The sequence below is a fragment of the Loxodonta africana genome, chromosome 22, assembly GCF_030014295.1.
Source record: "Loxodonta africana isolate mLoxAfr1 chromosome 22, mLoxAfr1.hap2, whole genome shotgun sequence".
NCBI classification, from domain to species: Eukaryota; Metazoa; Chordata; class Mammalia; order Proboscidea; family Elephantidae; genus Loxodonta; species Loxodonta africana.
In genome coordinates, this window is record NC_087363.1 from 2,432,219 (window position 1) to 2,453,105 (window position 20,887).

Consider the following 20,887-nt stretch of genomic DNA (forward strand, 5'->3'; position numbering starts at 1 on the left):
ACAGTGACGAATCTCTGAAACATTTCATAACATGGAGGAACCTGGAAGGCATTATGCTGAGTGAAATTAGTCAGAGGCAAAAGGACAAATATTGTATAAGACCACTATTATAAGATCTTGAGAAATAGTAAACCTGAGAAGAACACATACTTTTGTGGTTAGGAGGCGGGAAGGGAGGGAGGGTGGGAGAGGGTTTTTTTATTGATTAATCAGTAGATAAGAACTGCTTTTTTTTTTTTAGGTGAAGGGAAAGACAACACTCAATACATGGAAGGTCAGCTCAGTTGGACTGGACCAAAAGCAAAGAAGTTTCTGGGATAAAATGAATGCTTCAAAGATCAGCGGAGCAAGCGCGGGGGTCTGGGGAACATGGTTTGCGGGGACTTCTAAGTCAATTGGCAAAATAATTCTATTATGAAATCATTCTGCATCCCACTTTGAAATGTGGCGTTTGGGGTCTTAAATGGTAATAAGCGGCCATCTAAGATGCATCAATTGGTCTCAACCCACCTGGAGCAAAGGAAAATGAAGAACACCAAGGCCACACGACAACTAAGAGCCCAAGAGACAGAAAGGGCCACATGAACCAGAGACCTACATCATCCTGAGACCAGAAGAACTAGTTGGTGCCCGGCCACAATCGATGACTGCCCTGACAGGTAGCACAGCAGAGGACCCCTGAGGGAGCAGGAGATCAGTGGGATACAGACCCCAAATTCTCATAAAAAGATCAAACTTAATGGTTTGACAGAGACTTGAGGAATCCCGGAGGCCATGCTCCCCAGACCTTCTGTTGGCACAGGACAGGAACCATCCCCGAAGACAACTCATCAGACATGAAAGGGACTGGTCAGCGGGTGGGAGAGAGACGCTGATGAAGAGTGAGCTAATTATATCAGGTGGACACTTGAGATTGTGTTGGCAACTCTTGTCTGGAGGGGGGATGGGAGGATAGAGAGAGAGGGAAGCCGGCAAAAATGTCAAGAAAGGAGAGACTGGAAGGGCTGACTCAAGAGGGGGAGAGCAAGTGGGAGTAGGGAGTGAGATGTATGTAAACTTATATGTGACAGACTGATTGGATTTGTAAATGTTCACTTGAAGCTTAATAAAAGTTATTAAAAAAAAAGTTAAAAAAAAAAAAAAGAAATTGCCTTCAAGTCAATTCTGACTCATAGTGATCCTCTGGGACAGAGTAGAACTGTCCCGTAGAGTTTCCAAGGAGTGCCTGGTAGATTTGAACTGCCGACCTTTTGGTTAGCAGCCATAATACTTAACCACCACAGCACCAGGGTTTCCCAGAAGGAGATGGGGATATTAAAAATAACAAAACTATCATCAGATACTTTAAACTTTCAGGGAAGATGAATAGATCATCTTATAAAAATATAACGCCAAACAAAGCTGCTCCACTTAAGGAAATAAGACCATTTCCCAACAGGGAAAATAAGTATGATTTAGTCATCATCTGCCTGCCTATATGCCTTGTTCATTTTGATTCTTTTTGTGTATTTAGCCTTCTTATGATTAATATGAAAAATAGGTTTCCAGAGTGGCACAAATGGCTACATGATCAAATAATAATAAAAAGGTTGGCAGTTCAATCATAATCAGCGGTGCCTCAGAAAAATCTCCTAGAGATCTATTTCTGAAAGCTGAGCACCATAAAAAGTCAAAGGAGTGTAATATTACTATGTAACACATGGGGCTTCCATAAGTTGAAATTGTCCCACCTATAACCAGATGATTAATATTAGAGCTCTGAAACCTCTCCTATTCAAATTCAACATATTAAGAAAAAATAATACTTAAAAGTACCTTACTGATACAAAAATAAGAATATATAGTTCAAATGTTAATATGGTCTGTCTTTGTGTGGGGAGGTGTCTTAGTCATCCAGTGCTGCTATAATAGAAATACCACAAGTGGTTGGCTTTACCAAACAGAAGATTTTTCTCTCATAGTCTAGCAAGCTAGAAGTGCAAATTCAGGATGCCAGCGCAAGAGGAAGGCTTTCTCTCTCTGTTGGCTTTGGAGGAAGGTCCTTGTTATCAATCTTCCCCTGGTCTAGGCTCCTCTCAGTGCAGGGACCCTGGGTCCAAAGACATGTTCAGCTCCTGACACTACTTTCTTGGTGTTGTGAGGTCCCCCTGTCTCTCTACTGGCTTCTCTCTTTTATATCTCAAAAGAGTGAGTCAAGAAACAGCCTAATCTTTAAATTGAGTGCTGCCTCATTAATGTAACTGCCTGTAAACCTGTCTCATTAATATCGTAGAGGTGGGATTTATAACACATAGGAAAATCACATTGCATGACAAAATGGTGGACAATCATGCAATACTTGGGATCATGGCATATCCAAGCTGACACACATATTACAGGAACACAATTCCATGACAGAGGGTTGAATCACGTTTTTATGTCTTATTTTATTATTGTGAAATCAGTAATAAGGCCTATTAATTTTAAAAAGGATTAAATTTATTTAAGAAAGAGACATGAGAAAATGTTCCAACAACTAAAATAAATTTATGGTATTAACTGTAGCATAACTCATCACATAGACTATAAATCTATAGTCTCAACACAACAATTTTATACCCCCAAAAAACTAACATATATTTTCCAAGACATGAAAATCTTAAAAACATATTTTGAACAAAACTAATCATTGGAGGAATACTCATAATAAATATTTTTAATCATTTATAAGTTATTAAATGGGAAGAAAATTTTACCACAATTATAATTACACAGGGCATTTCTGAGGGAATGGTTTTTCAACGAAAGTAGGTGATGCATTTGCCTACCAGATCATTTGTGTTTTCTGGTCCAGAGCTTCTTCATGGCAGTTTTCATCTCTGCATTTCTCAGAGTATAGATTAAGGGGTTCAACATAGGAGTGATAACAGTATAAAATACAGTCAAAGATTTATCAATGGGTAAGGTGGAAGGAGGTCTCACATACATAAAAATACAAGGGACAAAGAAGAGGACCACCACAGTGACGTGGGAGCCACAGGTGGATAAGGCTTTGCGCCTCCCTTCCTGACTAAGATTCTTCAGGGAATGTAGAATGACTCCATAGGAGATGAGTAACAGCATAAAAATGACCACTCATATTGCCCCATCATTGGCAACCAGAGTGAGACCAATGATGTAAGTGTCAGCGCAGGCAAGTTTTAATAAGGGGTACATGTCACAGATGAAGCGGTCAATGACATTGGGACCACAGAAGGGAAGATTGTAAACAAAAAGAAGCTGAACAACAGCATGCACAAAACCTCCAACCCAGGCCACCACCAACAGCAGAACACGTACCCATTGGTTCATGATGGTCGTATAATGCAGGGGTTTGCAGATAGCCACATGACGATCATAAGCCATGACCACCAGAAGTAAAATCTCAGCACCACCAAATAAGTGTCCTATAAAAAGCTGAGTCATGCAAGCTTAGAAAGAAATGGTTTTCTTCTCATAGACTAAGTCTATAATCATATTTGGGGTAACCGTAGTAGAATAAACAGCATCCATAAATGATAAGTAGCCAAGAAAGAAGTACATAGGGGCATCCAGTGTTGGGCTGACTACCACAGTCACAACAATGAGGAGGTTGTCCACCATTGTCACAATGTAGATGAGCAAGAACAAAACAAATAATATTTTCTGACCCTGGAAACTCTGAGTGAGCCCCAAGAGGACAAACTCAGTCACATTGTTCCTTTGTCCCATATGTCCTTCTGCGTATCCTTATTTCAGAGTTCAGAACAAATTTACCTGTAAATATAATTATTATCAGTGGTTTGTTGAAATCTCAAGCTAATTTGTTTATTCATTCAATCAATAGGCATTATGATTTATTATGTTTCAACACTGTCCAAGATCATAGGACTACAAGGTTGATTTATTAAAACATGGTCCCTGACCTCAGTGATTGTATAGACTAATGGAGAGACAAATTAGAAACACACACGGGAAATAGAGAGATTATTAAAAAATGTGACTGTCACTCTAACTTCCATATGGAAGAAAGTAAAATTGTATGTATAGGCAGTACCATAAACAAAAATAAAATAGAAATTCGGTAAAGATTTAATGTTAAAATAAAGTGAAATTTATATTTACTTTCAAGTCAGTAAAATAACTTCTGCATTCTAGGAATGGGTGAATCTTCTTAACTAATAACTGAAATCCCAATTAGACAGAATGACAATTTCTAAATTTTAAAGGGTTTTTATTGATAAAATAAACACAGTCCATAGACGAAAAAAATATCTTGGGGAAAATATGTATATTTTAGAGAATGTACATAATATTAATATCAAATAGATAAATAATTCTAACTAGTTAACCAGAAAAAGACAACCTAATAGTAAAGTGGGCAAATGATATAAACAAGCAATTAAGAGTACATCCAAATGCCCAACAAACATTGGTAGGATACTGAAACTCACTGGTAAATAGTGAAATGCAAAATAAAATAACAGATGTCATTTTGCACCCATTAGATTGAAAAAAAGCAAAATAGAGAAAAGGGCTTTGTCATCTATTGCCAGTAAAATGTTAATTTTATAATATTTTTGGAACAAAATCTAGCCATCTCTATTGAAAATAATAATACATATACTTTTCATTACAAAAATTACACTCTTTAGGAGGGAGGCCAAGATGGCTGACTAGGTAGATGCTACCTCCAATCCCTCTTGCAACAAAGACTCAGAAAAACAAGTGAATCGATCACATACATGACAATCTACGAACCCTGACCAACAAACACAGATTTAAAGACTTGACTTGAGTGACAGAGACCCAGAATGAACAACTGTGGGGAAGCAGAGACTGTTTTCGGAGCCTGGAACCAGCGTCCCAGTCAGGTAACTTTGGCACCGGGCTTAGGACTGGGCGCAGGGGAGCTGAGCACTGCATCCTGTGACGGCGCAAACACGAGGCGCAGCTCTACCCCCCTGAACTGACCCCGGGGGGGGGCGCAGCTGGTCCGTGCAGGCCGTGCGGCAATGCGGCTGGCGGGAGGAGAAGTCGCCAGGAGCCAGCGACTGGTTTTGGAGCCGGAAGTGAAGCACCCCAGCCAGGGAACCTTGGCGCGGGGCTTTTGATTGGGCACAGCGGAGCTGAGCAGGACATCCTGTGAAGGTGAAAACACGGGGCACAACCCTACCCCCCTGAACTGACCCCGGGAGGGGGCCCAGCCGGTCCACGCCGGCGGCGCAGCTATGCAGCTGGCAGGAGGAGAAGTCCCCAGGAGGCAGCGACTGTTTTTGGAGCCGGGAGTGCAGCGTCCCAGCCGGGGAACCTTGACACTGGGCTTAGGACTGGCAGCAGAGGAACTGACCTTGGCTTCTGTGGGCCTAACCCTCGGGGGCAATCTCTACCCAGCCAGCACACATAGGCGACACGCCCCTCGGGAATCTCAGATAAAATAGTCATCCCAAGCAAGATAAGTAACTTTGTCTATATTCCGGGGTGCTACTCTCTCCTGTGTTTCTGAACCCTCCCCTCCCCTCCCAGGAGGCTTCATTAACATTGGAATTTCCTGAGCCAGAGGGAGAATTGCTCCGCGGTTTTTCTTTTCCCTTTTTTTTTCTGGTCTTTTCCTAACCCATTCTTTCGGCCTGAGAGAACCAACCACAAAAAACCCAGGGACCAAAAATCCTTCCCTAATTGGACTAAAACCACAGAACCAGCTCCAGCCAAGCATATGTGATCCACGGTCTCCAGCTTTCAATGCTACAGGGAACAAGGTGGCTATTATAATGCAAAGGCATTTCTGATAGGGATCTGACTGCATTTTTTTTTTAGCAGATTTACTGGAAAGACAAGTTTTCCAGGTCTGATATCTCTGCGTATTCAACAGAGCCCTCACTGACCCACAACAGGGAACTGAGGGCTGAAGCTCCCCCCAGGTCACCTAGCCTCCTGCCTTAGGGTGTCTAAGGAGGGTGACACCTACCAATCTGTAGAGGTACTTGCATTGGGGGCCTAAGGTACAGTCGCAGAGTTCACCCACCAAAGTGCTTTAGGAATAGAGACACACCTACCTCACTGACACTTGGGGGAAGCCTGTCAGCATCCTGCCCCCCCTGGAGTGTGAACCCCAGCTGCTACTAGAATCTGGTGCACACAACTATCACTACTACTTCTCTAGGTGGATAAGTGACAGTCTGCATCACACACTTGATGACCCAAAATCAGATTCTACTCAAGAATAGTGAATGGACTCTTAGGCTTATATATCTGGTAACAGCCCAAACCAGCTGGTAATAGGTCATAAGTGAGTCAAGGGCTGCAACAATCAAGACAGCACAATCTAGTAGCCCATGCACATATATTGAAAGAAAACAAAACAAGATAAGACTCAGTGAGCAAATATAGAATAAATCACTACAGTATCTTCGTGATGGCTTGGAGACAGCAGTCGATATCAAACCACATAAAGAAGCAGACCATGACAGCTTCTACAACACCCCAAACAAAAGAATCAAAATCTTTCCCAAATGAAGATACAATTCTGGAATTATCAGATACAGAATATAAAAAACTAATTTACAGAATGCTTCAAGACATCAGGGAGGACCTCAGAAATGAAATAAAGCAATTTGCAGAAAAAGCCAAGGAACACACTGATAAAACTGTTGAAGAACTCAAAAAGATTATTCAAGAACACAGTGGAAAAATTAATAAGTTGCAAGAATCCATAGAGAGACAGCATTCAGAAATCCAAAAGATTAACAATAAAATTACAGAATTAGGCAATGCAATAGGAAGTCAGAGGAGCAGACTCGAGCAATTAGAATGCAGACTGGGAAAACTGGAGGACCAGGGAATTAACACCAACATAGCTGAAAAAAAATCAGATAAAAGAATTTTAAAAAATGAGGAAACCCTAAGAATCATGTGGGACTCTATCAAGAAGGATAATTTGCGTGTCATTGGAGTCCCAGAACAGGGAGGGAGGACAGAAAACACAGAGAGAATAGTTGAAGATCTGCTGACAGAAAAATTCCCTGACTTCATGAAAGACAAAAGGATATCTATCCAAGATGCTCATCGAACCCCATTTAAGATTGATCCAAAAAGAAAAACACCAAGACATATTATCATCAAACTTGCCAAAACCAACGATAAAGAGAAAATTTTAAAAGCAGCCAGGGAGAAAAGAAAGGTCTCCTACAAGGGAGAATCAATAAGAATAAGTTCAGACTACTCAGCAGAAACCATGCAGGCAAGAAGGCAATGGGATGACATATGCAGAGCACTGAAGGAGAAAAACTGCCAGCCAAGGATCATATATCCAGCAAAACTCTCTCTGAAATATGAAGGCGAAATTAAGATATTTACAGATAAACACAAGCTTAGAGAATTTGCAAAAACCAAACCAAAGCTACAAGGAATACTAAAGGAAATTGTTTGGTCAGAAAACCAATAATATCAGATACCAGCACAACACAAGGTCACAGAACAGAACATCCTGATATCAACTCAAATAGGGAAATCACAAAAACAAATTATGATTAATTAAAAAAAAATTGCTCAAAACAGGGAATCATGGAAGTCAATATGTAAAAGATCACAATAATCAAAAAGAGGGACTATACAGGTGGCATAGAACTGCTATATGGAGAGGGATACAAGGCGATATAGGACAATACAAGTTAGGTTTTTACTTAGAAAAATAGGGGCAAATATTAAGGTAACCACAAAGAGGTATAACAACTCCATAACTCAAAATAAAAACCAAGAAAAACATTACGACTCAGCAAGCATGAAGTCAAATAGTATGAAAATGAGGAACACACAATTTACAAAGAAAAATGTCTCAGCACAAAAAAGTAAATGGAAAATTAAAATTGTCAACAACACACAGAAAAAGGCATCAAAATGACAACACTAAACACTTACTTATCTATAATTACACTGAATGTAAATGGACTAAATGCACCAATAAAGAGACAGAGAGTCTCAGATTGGATAAAGAAACACGATCCGTGTATATGCTGCCTACAAGAGACACACCTTAGACTTAAAGACACAAACTAAAACTCAAAAAAAAAAAAAGGTTGGAAAAAATATATCAAGGAAACAATAAGCAAAAAAGAGCAGTGTTAGCAATTTTAATTTCTGACAAAATAGACTTTAGACTTAAATCCACCACAAAGGATAAAGAAGGACACTACATAGTGATTAAAGGGACAATTGATCAGGAAGATATAACCATATTAAATATTTATGCACCCAATGACAGGGCTGCAAGATACATAAAAGAAATTTTAATAGAACTGAAAAGTGAGATACACACCTCCACAATTATAGAAGGAGACTTCAACACACCACTTTCGGAGAAGGACAGGACATCACATCCGGTAAGAAGCTCAATAGAGACACGAAAGACCTAATTACAACAATCAACCAACTTGACCTCATTGACTTATACAGAATTCTCCACCCAACTGCTTCAAAGTATACTTTTTTTTCTAGTGCACATGGAACATTCTCTAGAATAGACCACATATTAGGTCATAAAACAAACCTTTGCAGAGTCCAAAACATCGAAATATTACAAAGCATCTTCTCAGACCACAAGGCAATAAAACTAGAGATCAATAACAGAAAAACTAGGGAAAAGAAATAAAATACTTGGAAAATAAACAATACCCTCCTGAAAAAAGACTGGGTTATAGTAGACATTAAGGAGGGAATAAGGCAATTCATAGAATGCAACGAGAATGAAAATACTTCCTATCAAAACCTCTGGGACACAGCAAAAGCAGTGCTTAGAGGCCAATTTATATCGATAAATGCACACATACAAAAAGAAGAAAGAGCCAAAAGCAGAAAACTGTCCCTACAACTTGAATAGAAAGTGAGCAACAAAAGAATTCATCAGGCACCAGAAGAAAACAAAAAGCGAAAATTACAGCTGAGCTAAATGAATTAGAGAACAGAAAAACAATTGAAAGAATTAACAAAGCCAAAAGCTGGTTCTTTGAAAAAATTAACAAAATTGATAAACCATTGGCCAGACTGACTAAAGAAATACAGGAAAGGAAACAAATAACCCGAATAAGAAATGAGATGGGCCACATCACAACAGACCCAACTGAAATTAAAAGAATCATATCAGATTATTACGAAAAATTGTACTCTAACAAATTTGCAAACCTAGAAGAAATGGACGAATTCCTGGGAAAACACTACCTACCTAAACTAACACAATCAGAAGTAGATCAACTAAATAGACCCATAACAAAAATTACACTCTTTAGAATCTATCCACAGGAAGTAAGGCGGCAGTACCTAAGAATATACTTGTGGTATGTTTTTGTTGAATTATTTATAATGGCATTAAATAATAAATACGACAGAAACAAAATTTAAGTAGATTTCAATCGATAGAGAAATAGTTGAATATATCTTGAAAAATTCAATTAAATGCAATACATGCATTTGAAAGAATGAATTAGAACTATGCTGGTATTGTTAGAGAAATTCCCACAAAGTACAGTTGAGCAAGAAATAAATGAACATAAAACTATCCATAATATAATATATTAGCTAATAAATGTTTGTATATGATTATATGAGTACAGGAAAAATATGGAGGAAACATATTTGTTGCTGTTACAGACAGGTTACATGTGTGCTGGTGATGTATGTGAAAGAATGAAAATGATGAGAGGGTAGATTCCAAAAATAAGAAAAAGAAAAAGGCACATATACAAAAAAAAAGTCAAAATATTATTGATATTTACCAGCCCTTTTATCTCTTAAAATAATCCTAATGATGATACCAGATGCTCTCTAAGTGTCTGCTGACATTAACTTTAATATCTGGCCTCATAATTCTGCTGACCCCCTCTTTGTAATACATGGATTGTCCGTGTTTCTAACTAAGGCCAAGTCCTCTGCATGTGCTTTGGGTTCCATAGTCTTCATCACACTCAAAACAGTGCTCCTGTAATTGTCTCCTCCTTTGGTACATCATTAGTTTCCTTCTACAATTTGCATTATTCCGTCCATGTATTTATACAGCATAATATCTCCATTGCTTAAATAATTTATCCACCAACTCCACATCTCCTTCAAACAAGCAACCCAATTCTCTCTTTTCTTCATAAAAAACACCTTCACCTTGCTAAATCTAATGGTTCATTACACTCATTTTCTCACCCAGCCTATTATTTCTATGGATTGAAGTAATAGCTTTCTTGCATAACATCATCTTATGTTCTAAAAAGTCAATCATTCAAATTTTATGGATGGTACATCATTCTCTAAGTTAAAGGATTAACAAACAGTGCTTTGGAACACTACAGTTGATCCTACAATGATATTTACCAATATCTGCCCATTAAAATATCCCCCAAATAGTTATACTTGAATTAGTTTCTAAGAATACAACTGTTAGAGAAAGTAAATGTAATATGGATCTTAAAAAAAAAAACAAAACCCAATGCCTTCAAGTCGATTATGACTCATAGCGGCCCTATATATATGGATCTTATAGTATGAAAATATCCAAAACAGCATTACAGAACTGACTTAATATTCATATATTTTATTGATCACAAAGGATCTCCAACATGATTAATTATAAGAATCACATAGGAGAACTTTTAAAAGTCTATGACATTCCAAATCACACTAGCAATGTACTCTTGCATAATCTAAAGCCTAGTAAAAACACTTAATGTATAATAACACTTCCTGGTTTACCTGCATAATGAGGCAGTCATTCAATCCAAATTTTGGGTTGTGGTGCCTTCTCCCTTGTCTTAAAAGACAATATCTTCATGCACTGATGTCATCTCTGTGAACACAGAGAGTAAGATAGTACACACACCATCTCTGGATCAAGAAACATTTCCATATGACCAAATATTTCCTTGCTGCAAGAAGTCTGTCTTATCTCAGACTTTCAGAAAAATGATACCTTTTAAATTGTTGATATTTTCAAGATGGATATCAAAAATGGCATGCAACCAAAAGAAGTCTGAAACTTGATTGTAAAAACAAATGTGAAACAACTAATATAAGGTTAAAAAAAAAAAGTTCTGTGAAAAAATCATGAATTATTTACCTAAATATTCTACAGTTTGTGTTTTGGAAGTGAAATAGTGAAAAAGCCTTCACAACATTTTGATTCACAATTTGTTATACTGCCCTGACTTCATACAGAATAGTTAAACTTTGGTTTGCCTGAAGGATGAAGAATATCTCATATCCACATTTTGTTATGCTTCGAGTTCATCATTTCAATTCCTGAAAAAGCCAGTAATATAAATACTCGTGTAGACAAACACTGTCTGTGGTAAGGGCAAAAATCTGTGGATACTTTACTTTTGAACTATAACATATATTGTTGAGTAATTGAATGGGTACAACACCAAGGGTGAGCCTACCATAATTAAACTCATTGGGACCTTGATCATAATTCTAAGAGTAGATTCTGCATCTCCAGAGATGGCACAAAGATAATCATTCTCATAGAACATGACTTACCTTACCAGGTTCTCAGGGGAGAAAATCAAAAAGAACAATATGAGGACAAATCACCCAAATGGAAGAGTCCATGGTTGGCAGAATTTGAGTATGTAAAAACCACGACCTTCAAAATAGATAGTCCTTTGGGTGTGTAAGTTTAAGCTATGCATTTGCATTTGAACTCACTCCTAGAAGACCACAAAAGTTGATTTCAGAACAAGTTATTGAAAACTTGATTCAAGTGCGTATAAAGCAGGTTCTCATCTGTTATGATTTTACTTGTGTCCACCAAAAGGTTATGTTGAAGTCCTAACCCCTGAACCTGTGGAAGTAACTATGATTGTAAATATTGTCTATGAAGATGTTATCAGTTAGGTTAACCTGAGGTCATACTACAGAAGGGTGGGTCCCGCAGGTGTACTAATAAATGAGGAGAAGGTACACAGAAATAGACAGTTGAAGAATGCCATGTGATGCTGCCAGAAGCTAGGAGAGAGGAGTAGAACAGATTCTCAGTCAAAGCCTCAGAAGGAATCAACATGTCACACTGACTTTGGGCCTATCAGTCTTCAGAACTGTGAGACAATAAATTTCTGTTGTTAAAGCCACCTACGTTGTACACTTTTGTTGTGCAGCCATAGGAACCTAATACATCACCATAGTAATGAGTCTTGAGTTTGTCTCAGAAAGAGTTTCAGATAGCCAAATTGATAAAATCTGTATTCAACATGGAAAAAAAAGTATAAAACATTTAAAGGAATAACTTGAAAATCCATCAGTTCTAAGTCCTTATCATATAGCACTTTCTGAGGAAAATATTACCACCCTGTGTTTCTACACAAAGTTTCAATGAACTGTGTTAGTGTGAGAGGAGGGAATTCTAGCACTTGGTAATGTGATAGAGAAGGAAGACTAGTAGATATTGTAGAGTTCTGATTGTCTTCTTCGTATTTTGCCCCTTCTAAATCATTCCAAACCAAATCCACTGCTGTCAAGTCAAGTCTGACTCATAACAATCCTGTAGGACAGAGTAGAACTGCCCCCCATAGTGTTTTCAAGACATAAATCTTTATGGGAACAGACAGTCACATCTTTCTCCCATGGACAGGTAGCTGAGTTTGAACTGCTGGCCTTTCAGTTAGCAATCAAGTGCTTAAACACTGGGCCACCAGGGCTGCTTTCTACCTTGTTATTAGGTCTTACATTTTCAGGAAAAGCAATAGTTCCAGACTGAAAAAATTACATTTCATAGCAACTTTTGATTATTAAGGTGGTCAATAGCATACAAACTAAGTCATCAGGTGGGACTTGCAGGAACTGAGATGATTCAACTGGAAGTGAAAGTCCATTTTTACCTTCCTCCTTGATGCTTCTCTAGATCTCAGACAAGTTGTCCAGAGCTCCAACAGCCATCCTGTGACCATGATCATACCATAAGATTGGAAGTCAAGGGTTCAGCTGGTGAGAGTGCTCAAATTCTGTTTCTCTTTTTCAGGGATGTTTAGGCAATTCAGGACCCTTGGCAGTTTCATATAAATTTGAGGATTGATTTTTTCCATTTCTGTAAAGAAGACTATAGAAACTTTGAGGGAGATTTCATTGAATTTATAGATTGTTGTAGGTAGTGTTGACATCTTGACAATATTGAGTCTTCTGATACATGAGCATGAAATGTCCTTCTATTTGTTTAGATCATCTTTAATTTCTTTTAGTACTGTTCTATAGTTTTCTATATATGTCTTTAACTTTCTTTGTTAAAGTTATTCATTGGTATTTTATTCTTTTTTATGAAATTGTAAAGGGGATTCTTTTCTTAATTTCCTTTTTAACATGTTCATTGCTGATGTATTAAAAAAAATGACAGATTTTGTGAGCCCCCAAAGTGTTTTCCCTGAGATAATTTTTAAACTTTAAGCCTTAAAGGAAAACTATTACCTGAAGTTTTCTTTGAACCAAAAAAAAAAAAACTTATTTTCTTTAGTGAAGTACCTCTGCTTTGAGCACTGTGCTCTTTTAAAGAATTATTTACCACATAGAACATTCTCTAGAACAGACCACGTATTAGTTTGTAAATCAAGCCTTAACAGAATCCAAAACATCGAAATATTACAAAGCATCTTCTCTGACCATACGGCCATAAAAGTAGAAATCAATAACAGAAAAAGCAGGGAAAAGAAATCAAAAACTTGGAAACTGAAAAATACCCTGCTCAAAAAAGACTGGATTATAGAAGAAATTAAAGATGGAATAAAGAAATTCACAGAATCCAGTGAGAACGAAAACACTTCCTATCAGAACCTTTGGGACACAGCTAAAGCAGTGTTAAGAAGAGGTCAATTTATATCAATAAATGCACACATATTAAAAGAAGAAAGGGTCAAAATCAAAGAATTATCCCTACAATTTGAACAAATAGAGAGAGAGCCACAAAAGGAACCCTCAGGAGCCAAAAGAAAGCAATAAAAATTAGAGCAGAATTAAATGAAATAGAGAACAGAAAAACAATTGAAAGAGTTAACAAAAATAAAGTATGTTCTTTGAAAAAAAATTAACAAAATTGATCAACCATTGGCCAGACTGACAAAAGAAAACCAGGAGAGGAAGTAAACAACCTGAATAAGAAACGAGATGGATGATATCATAACAGACCCAACTGAGATTAAAAAAATCATATCAGATTACTGCAAAAAACTGTACTCTAACAAATCTGAAAACCCACAAGAAATGGATGAATTTCTAGAAACACACTACCTACTTAAACTAACACAAACAAAGATAGAACAACTAAATAAATCCACAACAAAAGAAGAGATTGAAAAGGTAATTTAAAAACTCCCAACAACAACAACAACAAAACCTTGCCTTGATGGCTTCACTGCAGAGTTCTACCAAAGTTTCAGAGAAAAGTTATCATCACTACTACCAAAGGTATTTCAGAGCAAAGAAAAAGATGAAATACTTCCCAAGCTCATTCTATGAAGCCAGCATATCCCTGATACCAAAAGCAAGTAAAGACACCACAAAAAGAGAAAATTACAGATCTATATCCCTCATGAACTTAGGTGCAAAAATCCTTAACAAAATTCTACCCAATAGAATTCAACAACACGTCAAAAAAATGTGCTGTCTCAACTCTTTAGGGGGAAAGCAACTAGGAGTATATAACAAGGTGTATAGAAATTTTTGAATGAGAGACTGACTTGACTTGTAAACTTTCACTTGAAGTACAATAAAAATAAAAAAAAAATTATTTACATGAGATCAAATTGACAATCAGCAACTAAAAAGGTGAGCTTAGAAACAGGCGGCAGAGAATTTACAATAATGGCAGTGGGATAATGTGGAAAAGAATAGTGAGAATGGTAACGCAACTTGAACACTGTATCCCATGTCACTGAATTCTACAAGTGGAAATTGTTGAAATAGTGTATGTTGGCTCTCTACACTTCCACCAAAATGAAAAAAATTAGAAAATAAACTAACCTGGAAGTTAAGAGCTAATAATAACCAAGCTAAGGAATAAATGTCTGCAAGCATTTGGGACAAACTTCAGTCAACATATTCTCTACTACTTTTACAAGACAGAAAATCAAAGCTCTATCATGTTGTCTTAGCCTGGGGTATCTAGAGGGGCAAAATCAGCAAAGCATATATATAAAAATACAGAGGGATTTATTTCAGGGAAATGGCTCACACAGTGGTGGAGGTTGGCAAGTCCCAAATCTGTCAGTCAGCCATGAGACTGGAGGCTTCTTCTGACTCACATGGTTGCAGGGGCTGAAAAACCCAAAATCAGCAGGCCAGAAGACAGGCCTCATGTCCCAAGAACCAGAAGTCAGAGTGATAAGTCAGAGGCAGGATTAAGAGAGGGAGAGCTTTGCTAGAACATCCTATATATTGGATGAAGTCCACACACTCAAGGAAACTCCATATTCAACTGCTTGGCTGCTCACAACAGATCACATCATGGGCAATAATATCTGCTGAATCACTGAGAATCATGGCTTAGCAAAGTGGACACTTAACCTTAACCATCACAGTCCACCCCTTGACAACTTGGCAACAGTGCATATCTCCTTAAACTATGCATAATCTCTAATCAAAAACAGTTATGAAGCCATATTACACCTGACATGATACAGCTAACATGTGTACAACTGAAAATGCACTATCCCTGATTACATCTGCTGTTTTGTAAGTAATCGAATAAGGGAGGGAAGAAAACAAAGATACTTGCTAGAGAGAGAGAAGAGAGAGAGCTCTGGTGGCACAGTGGTCAAGAAATTGGCTGGTAACTAAAACTAAGCAGTTCCAATCCACCAGCCACTCCTTGGAAACCCTACAGGGGCAGTTCTTCTCTGTCCTAAAGGGTCTCTATGAGTCAGAATCAACTAGATGGCAACAGGGGGTTATATTGTGTGTGTGTGTATATATATACACACACACACAATATATATATACATGAACACATACACATATAACAAAACAATTACAGTCCTTGTTTCTGCAACTGGTCACATGTCATAACTAGTATTTAGAACTACTTTCTTCCACCATGTATTCCATAATCTATTTGCCCTCAGCAAGGTTTGGTCTCTGCTGGTTGTGGTTCTTTGCCTGTTGGGGTGACCCAAACCTTCCTTCCCAAAGGGTCTGGGCCATAAGTAGTCGTGTCAGAATTGGGTTGCTGTAGATTTCCATTAACTTTCATCACAGTGCATGGTAGTACTAAGACATGCCCTAAGGAATATCTCCTGTATTTCAGGCATACTATTCTTTATCTCCATTTTGCAATATCAATACAATTTCCTCTTGGTAATCAGGACCATTCACAGCAGCCAATACGGTAACTCTCTTCTCTGCCTGTTGATTCAGAGGCATGAGGAGCTCAAATTGGCCAGGCAGCATCCTTAACTTTCAGTTCATTGGAATCAATGTAATGTCTTCAGATGGGGTCATTCCTCCTTTGGGACTAAGACCTCTAGATTTGCGTAGCATACCCAAGGGTCACAAAAATGGAAAGCAAAAATTTTGCAAGTAGGTCACTAGAGGTAATAGTGAGAGACGCTACTCCCATTTCCACCCCTGGATTTCTGGACCTGTGGATTCTGCCTGTGGGAGAAATAGCAGAAAATAGAGTATGCTGATTTAGAGTATACACACCCTCCTGGAGTACATTGCCCCAACCCTACAAAGTATTGCCATCTAGCTAGTATCATGAGTGTGTATTTAGAAGACTATTCCATCATCCTATCATTCCAGCTATTTCAGGATGATGAGAAACATGGTCACACCAGTGCATTCCCTGAGATGGGCCAACTGCCACACTTTATTTTTTGCGAAGTGAGTCCCCTGGTCTGAGGTGATGCTGTGTGGGATACCATGACAGTAGATAAGGCATTCTGTAAGGCCATGGACAGTAATTTTGGCAGAGAAAGCAAATCTGTAATTTGGTAACTGTGTGCAGAGAAGGCAAATCTGTATCCAGAGTAAGTGTCTATCCCAGTAAGGACAAAACACTGCCCATTTCATGATGGGAATGGTCCAATTTAACCAACTGCCACCAGGTTGCTGGCTGATCACCTCAAGGAATGATGCCACTTCAGGGACTTGGTTTTGGTCTCTGCTGCTGGTAGATTGGACACTCAGCAGCAGCTGTAGACAAGTCAGGCTTGGTAAGTGGAAGTCCAGATTTGATTCTCAGTTCATTACCCTGGCCTGACTTTATACACCATAGTTGAACTTTGGTGTGCCTGAAGTTTGGAGAATAACTTCATGTCCATTTTTTGTTATGCTTTGAATCCATCTTTTCAATTCTTGAAAAAGCCAGTCACGTAAATACTCATATAGACAAACATGCTCTGTGGTAAGGGCAAAAGTCTAAGGACACTTTATTTACACTTGAACTACAACACATATTCTTGAGTTATTCATTGGGTGCAACACCAAGTGTGGCCTACCGTATTTAAACTCATCTGGACTTAATCATAATTCTAAGAGTAGATTCTGCAACTCCAGGTCCTGGGGGGAAAATCACAAAAGAACAAACTGAGTTCAAGTCACCCAAAAGGAAGAGTCCATGGATGGCAGAATTTACATGTATAAAAATCATCACCTTCATAATAAATTTTATTTTCTTCATAATAGGCAGTCCTATTGGATGTGTAAGTTTAAGCTAAAACTTTGGAGATGACATCTGAACTCACTCCTAGAGGACCATGAAAGTTGATCTCAGAACAAGTCATTGACAACTTGATTCAAATGCATTTAAAGCAGAGCTCTCACCTGTTACGGATTCCGTTGTGTCCCTCAAAATGATACGGTGAGGTCCTAACCCCTGTACCTGTGAATTGGACTGTCTTTGAAAATAGGGTCCATAAAGATGTTGTCAATTAAGTTAACATTAGGTCATACTAGAGAAGTGTGGGTCCCACTCTGTTCCTGGAAATGAGGAGAAGATACACAGGGACAGACAGAAATGAAGGATTCCATGTAATACTACAGTTGCAAGCCCAGGAATGCCTGGAGGTACCAGGAACTGGGAGACAGGAGTAGAACTAATGTTCAATCAAAGTCTCAGAAATAATTAACAAGTCACTCTGATGTAACATTCTCAGCCTTCAGAACTGTGAGACAATAATTTTTGTTGTTTAAATCCACCAACTTTGTAGTGTGGCGTTCTTAGGATACTACATCCCACTGGCAGTAAAAGTCTTGAATTTCTCCCAGAAAGAGCTTCAGGCAGGCAAATTGGCAAAATTTGTATTGAACAAGAAAAAAAAAAAAAAAGCAAAAAACTTTTAAATGGATAACTTGAAAATCCATCAGTTCTAAGTCCTTATCATACAGCCCTTTCTGAGGAAAATAGTACCACCCTTTGTTTCTACACAAAGGTTCAATGAATTGTGTTGGTGTGAGAGGAGGAAATTCCAGCACTTGGAAATGTGCATAAAGAGAAGGAAGACTAATAGAAATTGTAGAGTTCTGGTTCTTTTCTTTACATTTTCTCCTTTACACCTCTACTATACAAACCAAATAGACTGTCATTGAGTTGATTCCAACTCATAGAGACCCTGTAGTACAGAATAGAACTGCCCTACGGGGTTTACAAAACATAAATCTTTATGGAAGCAGACTGTCACATCTTTCTCCCTTGGAAAGGCAGGTGGGCTCAAACCACCAGCTTTTCAGCTAGCAGTCAAATTCTAAAGCACTGCCCCACCCAGACTCCTTTCTACCTAATTACTAGACCTTATATTTTTAAGGAAAGCAATAGTCTTGGATTTAAAAAATGTGTTTCACCTAGTCTTTTGATAATTAAGATGGCCAGTAACATACAAGTGAAGTCATTAATTGTGACTTGCAGGAAGTGAGATGATCCAACTGGAAGTCAAATTCCCTTTTGCCCTTCCTCCTTGCTGCTTCTCTAGATCTCAGACAAGTTGTCCAGAGCTCCAACAGCCATCCTGTGACCATGATCATACCACAAGAATAGAAGTCAAGAGATTAGGAGGTGAGAGTCCTCTTCTGCTTCCCTCCCCCCAACATGTCTTAGACTTGGGGCCCTTGGTAGATATACGTACACTTAAGGAATGATTTTACATTCCTATAAAGAAAGCTATTGGAATTTTGAGGAGGATTGCATTGAATTTATAGATTGTTGTTGGTAGTATGGACATTTTAATAATACTTAGTCTTCCAATCCATGAGCATGGAATCCCCCTCCCTTTATTTGGGTCATCTCTAATTTCTTTTGGAAACCCTGGTGGCGTAGTTGTTAAAGAGTTCAGCTGTTAACCAAAAGGTCTGCAGTTCAAATCCACTGAAACCAAACAATAAGCAAACCTGTTGCTGTTGAGTCGATTTTGACTCATAGCAAACCTATAAGACAGAGTAGAACTACCCCATATTGTTTCCAAGGACCATCCGGTGGAATCAAACTGCAGCAGCCAAACTCAACCACTGTGCTACCAGGGTCTCCTCAAATCCATCAGACACTCCTTAATTTCTTTTAGTACTATTTTATAGTTTCCTGTGTACAAGTCTTTCACTTCTTTTGCTAAAGTTATTCCTGGTTATTTTATTCTTTTAGATGTTATTGTAAAGGGATTTCTTTAACTTCCTTTGTAGCTTGTTCAGACCTGATGTATGAAAATCTGTTTTTTGTGAAACTTTTATCTTGAAATAATCTTTAAACTTTAAAGCTTAAACCAAACCTATACACTGCAGTCTTCTTTGAAACAAACAAAAAAGCTTATTTGAATTAGTAAAGTACCTCTGCTTTGAGCATTGTGCTTTTTTAAAGAATTATCTATGTGAGATCCAATTAACAATCAGTAACTCAAAATGCTGTATGGGCAACTTAGGCAGTAGTAAGTTTAGGATAATGGTAGTAGGACAATGTGGAAAAGGATAGTAAGAAATGGTACTTGAATGTTTCCCATGTCACTGAACTGCACATTTAGAAATTGTTGAAATGGTGTATTTTGGCTCTGCATACTTTCACCCCCCCCCAAAAAAAATTAAAGAAATAAAATAACCTGGAAATTAAGAGCTTGTAATTACTAAGTTGAAGGAATCAGTGTCTACAAGCATTTGAGACCAACTTCACTCAACATACTTTGTATTTCTTTTACAGAACAGAAAATTAAAATTCTCCCTTGTTGTCTTAAGATGGGTTCTTTGAAGGAGCAAAACCAGAGGTTTATTTCAAGTAAACAGCCAAAACATTGTGGAAGCTGTCTAGTCCCAAATTGGTCAGTCAGACACCAGGCTGGCAGTTTCTCCTGATACACATGGTTGCAGTGACTGATGAACCTAGAATGGACTGGTCAAAATGGCAGGCAGCTGGATCATGGGGGTGCAGGAGCTGGCAAATTCCAACATCTGCAGGTCAGATGACAGACTGCTGTCTCACATCCCAAGAACTGGAGGTCAGAGGATGACAAGTCAAATAGAGGATCGAGAGGGAGCAAACTTTGCAAGAAGATCTGTATATATTGGATGCAGGCCACACCCTTAAGAAAACTCCCTTTTCAATGGGTTGGCTGCCCACAACAGGTCACATCACAGACCGTGATTACGTCATATCTGCCAAACCACTGAGAATCATGGCCTGGCAAACTTGACACCTAACCTTAATCATCACAGTACACCCCTTGTCAACTTGTCACCTGTAAATCCTTAAATCATATGTAATCTCTAAATAAAGAAAATTATAAAGTTATATTGCACCTAACATGATACAACTAACATGTGTACAACCAAAATTGCAGTAGCCCTGATTACATCTTATATTTTATGATAAGTAATGGAATAAGTGAGGGAAGACAAAAAAATTTGCTATATGTGTATATATATATATATATATATATATACACAAACACGCACA

At 38.1% G+C, this 20,887-nt stretch overlaps 1 protein-coding gene across 1 annotated transcript; it reads right to left on the reverse strand.

Annotated features, from left to right (window-relative positions):
• Positions 1-2,811: 2,811 nt before the first annotated feature.
• On the reverse strand, positions 2,812-3,883 carry LOC100658455 (olfactory receptor 4A47-like). Its single transcript, XM_010602151.2, is given in 1 exon segment — positions 2,812-3,883. A coding segment is annotated over 1 exon segment (918 nt). The 5' UTR covers positions 3,730-3,883.
• Between the last annotated feature and the right edge of the window lie 17,004 nt (positions 3,884-20,887).